The following is a 12,163-nucleotide window of genomic DNA, read 5'->3' as shown; positions in this document are numbered from 1 at the left end:
CTTGCAGGCGGCTGTCACCTCCACAAGGCTGCACTGCTGCGGCTGCTCTCACAGGCGGCTACTGACAGGCTGCCCTATCCTCTACACTACAGGCTGCAGCCAAACCCTTTTACATGCTCCTACAGGCGGCAGCATATTGGCAGTAGGCGCTGCCTGTTTTCTCTTACAGGCAGTCGTGGGTCCTCTCCAGCAACCTGCACTTGTTTCTCTAGCAAGCTACCCAAGTAGCTGTGCACAGCAGACTGGTACCTCCTCTATATTCGGCGGCTTCTTTTCTCCCTCAGGCGACTTTGCTTGAGCTCCTCCACACTGCAGCCAGGCATCTCCTCCCTTGCAAGTGGATGCTTCTTCTCTCACAGCAGGCGGCTGTACCCTTTGTGGTGGTGCTTGTCTTGATAGTTCTACACGAGGCAACTATTTCTTCAACAAGGGTGGCTTCATATTCTACACAAACACCACAAGTATTGGTTTTCCATCAACCATCTACAAGTAAGTGAATTTCAGATTTCAATAAAGTATTTTATGTTTAAATCTGATAAGGGATTCATCCCGCTCGGCCAACGCCCGTTCGGTGCCGGGTTGTCCAAGCTATATTGGCGAACCTCGGTCCAAAGGTGCTGAGATCGGGAGAGCCAGGCGTTAGTACGAGAGTGCCTGTTTGTGCGTTGTCTCGGAACACCAGTGAGGCGCTCTCCGCGGAGTCCAGTGAAAGCACAGGACCGTAGAGATTGGACCACACTAGTGGTCGTACTGCTTCAAGCTTCTACATCAAGTTTCAACTTCGAGCATATTTGTTTGGTACTGTTTTCATATGTACATGGACATTATCTGGTTCTTGGAACCCGTGGAGCATTGTATTTATTAAATACTCCCAATAAATATATCATATATTGAGGGGGGGGTCGGCCCGTTCCGGCCCCAGTGCTGGTGTCCATCTTTCCATTTCATTTCATTTAAATTTCAAGTTATTTTAAGTTGTCCATTTCAAATTTGTGGTTTTAAAGTTGTGCTATTAAGCGTGTGGGTGTCCAACGGAGTCTTTCCCACTTGACGGGATCGGTTTCAGTGTGTCCACAGCAACTCATCATCTATTTTTTGGAGTTCACTGCACACTTGTGTAGGAATTCATGGCCAAGCAAAGTTCCTTGCTGTTCATGGTGGCATCTTGTTTCGAGGAAACATGTTGGTGGATGCTCTCTCCGAGGTGATTCCAGTATTCGCGGTGCTGGAGGGTCCATGGTTGCATCTTCATCGACTTATCTTCTTCCGACTCTTTGCACACTATGAGCTGCAGAGGGGGTGTTAGAATTGTGCATCTCAGTGTTCTGGGGCCTTTACCATTTATCTGGGCATTTTATTGTATTTCTCCTATTTATTTGTCCTGTGAGCAGTCAGCCAACCCTAGAGGCAGCCGGCCAGCTCACTCATGCACTATATAAGGAGTTCCCCATTATTCACTCCTTCATCCAATCCACTTGCACATAGATCAACATCCAGTTGCTGGCCATTGCCATTGTAAAGCTTTACTGCTGTTATAAAAGGTGATCTTGTCCAACTCTCTCATTCTACTTTGCACTCTCTCATATGTTTACTGTTTATGCTTCCGCCTGTGCTAGCCACTAGGAGCACTCAGACTATCCTCAAGGCCATCTGGTCACTAGGACCGCCCGAGAGTTCATCGATAGTCATCTGGGCCATCTGGTATGAAAGGTCCGACCGATGACATACATGGTTTATCTTCTTGGTATCTTGAAAGGTCCATATACCATCATTCCGACTTTGGCAATTCCAAAGATAAAATCCATATACATATATATACCTAGATAAATCCAAGAACATGCCCAAATTCACCTTTTAGGAACGTGCATGTTATATACTCATGGTAGTCAACCCACAAGCCTATATAACTATCAACTCCATTATGCATAGTATGGACTAGACACTACAGTGACATGGCATCATTATGGTATCATATTAGCATCTCAGATTCATCAGGTATTTTTACCAGCATTTATCAGGTATTTTTATGCATTTATGGGGCAGCCGACTACCATTTATGGTATTTTATTAGCATATTATGGGAGACATGAACTGGCCGACTGCATCAGTGCTGGCCGACCAGCCCTCTCTCACCCATATAAATACAGGCGCCTCTCCATTCAGTAGATCATCCAATCAGTCATCAGCAAGTTCATCAGTGATGCGCATCCTTCATCTGGATCAGCAGCGTTTCAGCATAACATCATCAGCATCAGGTACATCTAACGCATCATCCTCAGCATCATCCACAGTTAACGCATCATCCTCAGCATCATCTACAGTTAACGCATCAGTTCAGCCATCATCTTCAGCAAAACGCAGCAGCATACAGTCCAGATTCAGCCATCAGGTCTGCGTTTTCATCATTCATCAGCATTCAGCTTCTGTTCCAAAGCCTCCCTTCAGTGTTTCCTTCCCAGGAGACAAGGGAAAGAGTGGACAGCAGTTCAGCCCGCATTCTCAGCATATAGTCAGCATATTCAGCAGTACAGATCCATTTGGATCTTCATTGTAACCGCATTCATTCATTTAATATAGCTGCACTGCATTGACACAAACTTGTCTATCTCTTTGTATATCTATTTGTCTCTTAAACATCATTAAATGCAGTTTAGTCAGACTAAGGTTGTGATTACTACGGTCTCCATCCCTCACATGTCACATTGGTATCAGAGCGTTACAGGGTAACCAGCCTTAGAGCATGTTCATTCCAGCAGTCACTCAGTCAGTCATCATTTTTATCGCTTCCGCACAGTTAAACCCAGTTCTGAAAATTTTGCAAGCCACCCTTAGGGATTTTCCCTTAGGTCTGCATCAGTAACCCATCCATCTGCATTCTGGCACAGCATATAGGGTTGCACATGGTTTGCATAGCAGTCATCGTAGCAGTCATCTTAGTAGTCAGTCCTGCATACATGTTGCCCATGAACTCTCAGGGAAGAATGACATCCATCATCAAAGGAGCACATAAGTTTTGGCTTCAACTGGCAGCAGGGGGTTTCTCTTCCACAGAAGACGGAAGTTTGCTCCAACATTCGCCTCAGGAGGTTCAGAGCTTTAGGTACGACGGAGATGGTAGGTGAAAGGTTTCCAGGAACAGGTCAGGGGTGACTCAGGTAGTTGCCATTCAGTTCCCACAGTACATAGAGTCTTGGCTCAAGGATTTCACTCCTGCAGACGGCCTCAGTCCCAGCAGAAGACAGAAGGGGGCAGTGGTTCGGAGGAGAAGGATCGCAGTAGAGTCGAAGGTTGCCAAGTATCCACCCAGCAACAGTTTAGCAGCGGGGAATGTCACGTGCACACCAGTCAGGTGTACAGTGACATGGCATCATTATGGTATCATATTAGCATCTCAGATTCATCAGGTATTTTTACCAGCATTTATCAGGTATTTTTATGCATTTATGGGGCAGCCGACTACCATTTATGGTATTTTATTAGCATATTATGGGAGACATGAACTGGCCGACTGCATCAGTGCTGGCCGACCAGCCCTCTCTCACCCATATAAATACAGGCGCCTCTCCATTCAGTAGATCATCCAATCAGTCATCAGCAAGTTCATCAGTGAAGCGGATCCTTCATCTGGATCAGCAGCGTTTCAGCATAACATCATCAGCATCAGGTACATCTAACGCATCATCCTCAGCATCATCCACAGTTAACGCATCATCCTCAGCATCATCTACAGTTAACGCATCAGTTCAGCCATCATCTTCAGCAAAACGCAGCAGCATACAGTCCAGATTCAGCCATCAGGTCTGCGTTTTCATCATTCATCAGCATTCAGCTTCTGTTCCAAAGCCTCCCTTCAGTGTTTCCTTCCCAGGAGACAAGGGAAAGAGTGGACAGCAGTTCAGCCCGCATTCTCAGCATATAGTCAGCATATTCAGCAGTACAGATCCATTTGGATCTTCATTGTAACCGCATTCATTCATTCAATATAGCTGCACTACATTGACACAAACTTGTCTATCTCTTTGTATATCTGTTTGTCTCTTAAACATCATTAAGTGCAGTTTAGTCAGACTAAGGTTGTGATTACTACGGTCTCCATCCCTCACATGTCACACTCTCACACACGCACTCCACACACACACACACACACACATAAGAGCATATATTCACACAAAGCCCTTCATACTGAGTTTCCATAGCAATATTCTCCCATAGATCATTCAATGGGTGTAATAATCTTGCTGGTGTTTGTCGATCAAACTTGACCTTCTGACAAACCAAACATTCTCGAATCATAAAGTTCAGGCACTCTTCCATAACCTTGGCCTCAATTCTTTGTGTCACACATAAGCTGGGTTTGCATCATAAGAAAACCCTACTTGATGACATAAAAAGTCACGAAATCTCTAATCTGCAATCTGTTCCAAAACATCTTTGAAATCCTCTTTGGTAGCATAAGGTTCCTTCATTAAAGTGAAATCCATATGGTAACCCATCGAAACTACATGGCTCAAGGGTCTCCGAGATAATGCATCTGCTTCCTTGTTGTCTTTGACATTCATCGGCCACAATATGGCATGCTTGGTTCAAGACTGCTCCAATGCAATCTCATCATGTTAAACCACAGAAAGATCTAGAATAACCAACAACGGTCCTTTGCTTACATAAAGTCTCAATGCTTCAAAAGGGTTCTGTTTCAGCTTTGGTCCACAAAGATTCCACGGCTTTATTTGTCGAATCATGCAATGGGCTAAGCACCACTACAAAAGATTCGACCTTCCTAGTACAATGTCAATCTGATGATCGTCCGATCTCTCTCGTTTCTTGCTTTGGCTTGTCGGGACAATTTGCAGCCAAGTGTCCCTTCTTTCCCTTACCTGTCCTGAAGAAGCGGCATCTAAGATAGCACGCCTAGGAATGGCCTCCCTGTCTTCTTCACGAGAAATGGAACGGGTAGTTGTAGATCCTTCTGCGATGGTGACTTCTTTAGCACGAAGATAAGCTTTAGCAGCTTTAACTCCTTCGGCTTCGGTGGCTCAATCCTTGATGAAATCTTCAAACATTCGAGCCCTTCTTTGGTCATGTTCCCTCTTGGTTCCTTCTTCGTCTCTGAGAAATCACCTGAATTGCTGAAAGTCATGATACTCTTCTGATGACCCTGGTTCCCATCCTGAAGTCCTGTATTAGCCTCATAGTTTTTCCCTTCATTAGGCCCTTGGTCTCCCTCTGCTCTCGACATGGCTCTGTCACCCCAAGAAAGTTTCTTCAAGAGAAATCCAGCTCTGATACCACTGTAAGCCCAGTGGAACGTGCCGTGAGTGACAGACTCAACCACATGTCCAAGAGATAAAGATATAGAGAGAGAGGGGAGAGAAAAGGGAATATGGATCTTCACAGTATACCACATTGAGCGAGGAACAGACCCCGCCCCCTTTCAGGAATTTATTCAGGAACAACCCACAGGCACACTGGCTATGATCAATACAATCAATGAATACGAAACAGACGGATGTGCCCATGTAGGATATCCAAGTCGATGTCGATGTCGAGACACGAGATCTCTGATGTCGTGCACACCACGGGGATGACCCACAAGTATCTCTCACCGAGCTAGTACCAAATCCAAATCCAATGAATCCAAGTCCAAGTTCCAAGTTCAAATTAAAACCAAAATCAAGTCCAAATCAATGTCCAAGCTATAAGTCTAAGTTCCATGTCCAAGTTCCATGCCCAAGCTCTCTATGTCCAAGTTCTCCATGTCTACACTCCATGTCCAAGCTCTATGTTCCATATCCAAGCGCTATGTCTAAGTTCATATCCAAGTTCAAGTAGTCCAAGTTCCCATGAGTAATCGCCACAACTCCTACAACCTTGTCGATGAAGAAAACCATGGAAAAGCTCTTTCTGGCAAGAAAACTGATATAAAACCTGTTTTAATGGCTTTTGGCCGATAAAAACATCCAAAAAGCCCTTTTAGGGTTTTTGGAGCCGTTTTAGGATTTCTAAAATTTTTAGGGTTTCTAAAATTTCTGTCCGTACAGCTCGTACACGCATCCATATCACCCATGCAATGCCCATACAAGTCTAGGGCTAACCGTACATTTGAAAACCAAGTTGGAGAAGGTATTGACGGCGAAGAAGAAGCTTTCCATAATAATAATGATGCCCACATACACTCCACGATCTCCTTCATGATGCTAGTTCGAGTCTTTTTATACTTGAAAAGGGCTCTGCTTTTTGCCAAAAGCTTGTCCATGCTTTTGCTTTGCCTTTTTATGCTTTGGTTTTTCCTTTTTTACTTTTAATAATAAAATATTATTCATCTTTTGATGCATGGCTTTTCCAGCTTTTTGGCCTTACAGCTGGTTTTTGAGAAAGCGCCTTTTAGTTTTTTGGTCCGGCTCAATCTCCTCTTTCCAATGGTGTCCTTGGCCCGCGGTCAACCTTGTTTGACTTTTTGCTTTTTCTTGCTTTTTGACCAAGAATGGTGCTTTTTCTTAATCAAACCTTATGGACCATATCCCCATGTCTTCTTCCACCTGTCTGGTGTCCGGACATGGGTTTCATCATGTGAAATAGAGCTAGGAGGTTGTCTACTGTCATCCTACGCAATCCTGAACTCGCTAGAAGAAGCTGACAGAGAGGCAGTGCTGATAGCTTCTAGATAAGGTTCTCTTTTCTTTTTTATCTTTTAATTATTATTATTATTTTTTGAAAAAACAATAGGAGAGTATTCACACGGTTTAAGAAAGACTTGTCCATGTGCATGCCTTGGAGCTTCATTTGTTCAACTTCTCAATTGATTTTGAAAAAGTTTTATTTGGGGAAGCTCATTATTGGAATGTTTTTTGCCTGTCGACCTGAACATTCGTCTTGTGCATTTTTGCTTTTGATGTAAATGGGATAGACACTAGCTATCACTAGCTAAGACCCCCGTAAATTATCTCATGAGCACCGTACCTGTTACAAAGACAATTTGCATGCATTGACCTTTTTCACAAAGTTTTCAATCAAAGGGAAAAATTGCATTAAATGTTTTGTGGTCTCAAACTTTGTAAAGGATTAAGACACTGCTTTTGAGCTTCAAGCCAAAAGTAAGACTTATCCTCTTCATAAATCATGGCTTCTCAAGCAAAAATCGACAAATTTGAAAGAGAATGCTTCCACACTTACCAGACGAAGGTCAAATTTACACACGAGAAAAAGGATATGGAATGTGACAAATGGAAAAGAGAAAAAGTCAACAACTCGAGAAGGAGAAGTTTCTTGGCTAGTCAAAGACGAGAAGTCTCTTGCTATCATAGCTTTGGGATTAAGTAACTCATTCATCCATCGTATTGATGGGTGTGATATATCACGTGAGACTTGGGTATATCTTGAAACTGTGTTTGGTGCACAAGGAAAGTGCTCCAAGTTTAGCTTACTAATAAATTTTTTTGAACTAAAAATGAAACCATAAGACTCTCTCTCCTTACATTTGAACTCAATGAAAAGCATGCTATGATAAGTATCAAAGCTGTCATAGACGAAGACATCACAATTGCAGTCTTACTCAAAAGTCTTCAAGATGAAAAGTATGGTAATATTATCAGCACTCATACAAATCTACCAACATCAAAATTAGGACATTGAAGCTTCTCTCTTGGAGGAGGAAAGAAAGATCAAGCAAAGAAATTCTAGCTCCAACTACAATGAGAGAGAAGAGGAGGGCTTATTTCACAAAGCAAAAGCAAAAGGACTACACCCCAACACTAGAAATTTCTCCAAAGGCTTCACCAATAAAACCAATAATGGATGTGAATTTGGTGGTAAGAAGAATCATAAGGAAGAAAACTGTTTTTTGAAGTAAAAGACCAAAGCTTTGATTGTTGAAGATAATCAAAAAGAAGACAAAGTGAAGGCCTCATCAGAAGAGGCCAATCTTATCGTTGACTCAAATTGGGCTTTTTAGGCTACTTTTACTACCAAGGACCTCTTGACCTGACATTTGACAAGCAACCTCTGACTAGGATTTGTATCAAACCTATGGAGATTAGATCTCTAATGTATCCAAATATGTATCACTAGATAGAACATCTGTGTATCTAGCATTGTATCAATCCCTAGGCATTAGAACATCTGTCGTATAGGGAAGATGTTGGAGACGTGTATCTAGCATTGTATCAATCCCTAGGCATTAGAACATCTGTCGTATAGGGAAGATATTGGAGACAACACATGTTCTCTTGCTTTTTATCATTATACGGGTTCCAAAGTCAAAGGATAGCGTGTCGCCATAGTGTGTGAACATTCCTTGTGAGTACTAATATGTACTAGTGTGTGTTTATGTGAGAACAACCTCTTAGGATTAGTTATTATGCAAGTGTGCAAGTGTATAGTATGCTTCCTTGGAAAGAACTAGTCCAAATTTGATTGAGTCAAAAGATAGGTTTTATGCCTATAAAAGCACGTATTTGGCAAAGAATTTTAATATATCAAACACTCATTGAATCGTGCAATCTTGTTCACTTTTAAGCATTGTTATTTGTTACACCTCTCTCTCTCTCCACACAATAGCTATGGAATTCCACCCTCCGTAGCTGCTCACCTGCAAACCCTAGAGTTCCAAGTAGCTTCCACGTGCAAAGTCCTAGCATCCCATACCACTAGGACACCCCCCTCCGGTTTACGCACAAATAGCCTCGCAGGCCTCAAGTCTTGGTCTTAGGAGATTTCTTCCAAACTGACTCCAAAATTAGTATATATGGGCCTCCTATAAATCAAGAGTTAGATTTATCCCATGCCTCATAAATACCACTTCACTCTCCTCCCCATTAGAAGCCTAATCAAGAGTTATATTCATAAATACCACTTCACTATCCTCCCCATTAGAAGCCTATCCCCCAATCCTTGGTCAACCTAATAATCCTAATGGGGACTCCGGATGTAACACTCGCCATAAAAAATGTCATGTACGATGGTGAAGTTAAGGCTTCTACCCATGTATTCTGGCATGTCAGCTTGTCCAAGGTAATTTGGAACTTCCGAGACATGGAATTAATGTTCAGACCCCCTGCCTCCACAGCTAAAAAGCTCGTAATTCTAACTGCAGCAAACCTTATGCAGGTATAGAGTGACCTCTAAGAACCGCATGATTCATCTGACAAGCCAGCATGGGTTCCAAATTGAACCTATTCTAAGATTGAAGGAAATTCAGTGAAGAGCATCCATAATTCTCCCGTGATATGGTAGGCTTCAAAGTATACCTTCTAATTTTCTCAAAAAAAATTAACCAGCAGAGGTTGCACACCATAGCTATGAGTGAGTTTTTTTGTTCCTACTACTATTTTGAGGGCAACAAACACATGGATCTGTCTGATTTGCAGAAACGTTTCTTCGCCAGGATGGGAAGGATTTCACGGAAAACAGCGTGTAATGCATGTGCACTTCTTCGGTTTCATGGAGAGATTTGTTTGCTTATTAGAGTTTGAGAGAAAGAGCTTACCGGCACAGATCCGGACACATTCTCCGTCCCCAGGTGTGTGTAGCCCGTCGACATAATTCGATGAGTTAGGCCCGCAGATCCTCTAATTCAATGGCGATGCCTTCTTTGTGTCTCCTACGAGCAAGGAGACGACGACGTCGTTGCTGCTGCTTATCTTGGCCGATTGTATTTCCTGTATAGGTGGCTTCACACTCGTCTGGGCTTGCCACCACAGGATTGCGCGGCCAAGGGAAGGAATATTAATGGTCAACTTTCTTCATATCCAACGGTGTAGGATAGATTGCTATTCCTTCTTTTGTAATTTAGAAGGCTAGGATTATTCCACCTTGCATGTTTTTGTCTTCTTTTTAAATGACTTCTCTTGAAAATGATTACAAGTCACTTCTGTTAGGAAAGTTCGTGTTTCAAATTTCAATGTAGCTTGGCCTTGCATAGGCACCTATACCTAGGGCGGTGGAACCTTTATATGCATGCTTTATAAATGGTGAAAAAGAAATGCTTGCAAAAATTCTTCAATATAAGCCCAATAGTGTAGGTGTCTTTATCTATAAGAGTTGAGTAAGGATAATTTTGTAGTTTTTCTTTGTGTAATTGTTGTTATTATTTGCAACATAGCTTTTGCAAAGGGGTATTGCAACTTGTTTTTTCTGTGTTTCAACAATATCAACAAAGAATTATAAGGTTTGAGCACAGTTTTTTTAAAATAAAAAAATCTATCGAAATTAGCCTTTTATTGCATGTAGAACTCCCATCTCACATGCATGGCATGGAGGACTTACTCTCTCTCTCTCTCTCTCTCTCTCTCTCTCTCTCTCTCTCTCTCTCTCTCTCTCTCTCTCTCTCTCTCTCACACACACACACATGTACATCAAAAACGTGCTCTTTCTTTCTTTTTTGTGACCAAGTCTAATAGAAAGAGGGTATTTTTACTTGCAATAATCTTGTATGGATTAGCCTGTTCTTCTTGAAAAGCTGGTAGACCCACGAAAGGGGGGGCACGTGAGTAAACACGAGAATTCAACCAAAGGTGTTTTTTTAATCATTGAGTTTCTGAAAAAGTACACATAACAATGTACACACACAAGGTTTTTTTTTTAATTTGACTTCTTATTTGAAAAGGGTAGAATTCTATATAGGAGAGATGCTTTAATTAGCCTCAATTCAAATCTATTCTTTTTTATATAAAAAAGAGGTTTTTAAAATGCCCCTTGAACACATCTAGTGTTTCAATGTACTCTTATGAGTAACATTTTAAATGTGGGGAGCATAAGAAAGAAAGTATGTCTTTAATACTATTTAAAGAAATGAACACTTAATCGTTTTAATAGAATTTTGTAATGACACATCTTTGGTTTAAGTTCCTCCCATTGTTTTAATAAATCATTTGCTTAAAGTTTAAAATGTTGGGGAATTAAAGGAATTTGTATTTCTTTGACAAAATGTTAGTACATAATGGTGTTAGGGCTAGATAATGGTGTGAGATAAAGGGCTCATATGGTGGGGTTATGAGTGGGGTGCTCTCAAGTGGGGGAAAAATTGTGTCAAATAAGCTCCACTTTTTATAGGTTTCCAAGGGAGAAGCCCATATCCAACATGTGAAGAGGTGTAATTTTCAAATTATTGGCCTTTCCCACACAAGGTACAAAATATGAGCTGAGACTGCTCTCTTGTCATGACAATGGGATTTAGTGGGAATCTAGAGAGCTCGACCGTCCGAGCAAGGCACATGCGGGGTTTAGGGGAGCCAAAATGACCAGGTGCAGACCCAAGAGTGGCCGGACACTAGTGAGAGTGGTTGGGCACATGTGAAGAGCAACAAGAGATTAAAAGGGTTGGGTCCAATCTTTGAGGGTCTAGTTGCAATAGCGGATTGCCAAAAGTATCTTGTTATTACTAGGTGGTATGGGACACTTGGTAGATAATAAGGATAAGGTAATAAAAAAGTGGTTGACCGGTACCTAGTTGAGAAGTTTCTCATCCAATGATATTTCAAGCTAGTCGACACTTGAAATATAAAGATTTGGACAAAGGAAGTAAAATATATGGTCAGACAACGAGTAAGATATAGAACTCGAGAGTTCTAATGGATTGTCCACAACAAATAGAGACCAAGATTCAGTTTGGATAATCAGGAATTGGTGGACGTTGGTTCATTCCAATAAAAAGACAGTGAGTATGCTAGAATTAGTTCGGCTATTCATCATTGAGTATATCAGTCACATATATGTGGGCTGATTACCAATATAGTAGGCGATAGTGATATAAAGTTTAATAGTTGTTTTGGCATATTGTGCTTAAAATATTGGATACTATGCTAAGCTTGAGTACGGTTAATAATCCATAGTGATGGTCTAACCAAGAGAGTTAATCAAATCCAAAAGGATATGCTATGAGCATAATTAAGAAGCCTACTAAGCGGATGCATAATGCCCATATCGATTTGCTAACTACGCCAGACATTCAGCATGAGGCTCAAGTGTAGAGTCCTCATGGCCATTGGCCTCGAGAAAGAAAAGATTAAAAAAAAGTTAAAGATTTTCTTCAAGATCTCCAAGAGATGACAAAAATTGCAAAAGACAATGTTAAGAGAGCACCACAGGACCGTGCTAAACATTATGCCGACAAAGATCATAGGCAAATCATCTTTGAGGAAGGTGATAAAGTGTTTTTAAAGGTTCCCAC

General features: G+C 41.6%; 1 protein-coding gene and 1 pseudogene across 1 annotated transcript in view; one reads left to right on the top strand and one right to left on the bottom strand.

The window, feature by feature from the left end:
- The window catches only part of LOC147634739 (uncharacterized), a 52,788-nt gene extending 43,114 nt beyond the window's left edge, over positions 1-9,674 (bottom strand). Inside the window, exon 1 of the mRNA XM_086803910.1 lies at positions 9,482-9,674. Within this exon, the coding sequence (XP_086660036.1) occupies positions 9,482-9,535 (54 nt within the window). The 5' untranslated portion in view covers positions 9,536-9,674. The remainder of the gene's footprint in view (positions 1-9,481) is intronic.
- Positions 9,675-12,038: 2,364 nt separating this feature from the next.
- LOC147634738 (uncharacterized) overlaps positions 12,039-12,163 on the top strand; it is a 19,737-nt pseudogene continuing 19,612 nt past the window's right edge.

Source organism: Cibotium barometz, chromosome 10, assembly GCF_041138505.1.
Source record: "Cibotium barometz isolate CiBa-2024 chromosome 10, ASM4113850v1, whole genome shotgun sequence".
Classification (NCBI taxonomy): Eukaryota; Viridiplantae; Streptophyta; class Polypodiopsida; order Cyatheales; family Cibotiaceae; genus Cibotium; species Cibotium barometz.
The sequence above is the reverse complement of the archived record's forward strand: the minus strand, read 5'-3'. Positions and strand labels throughout refer to the sequence as shown.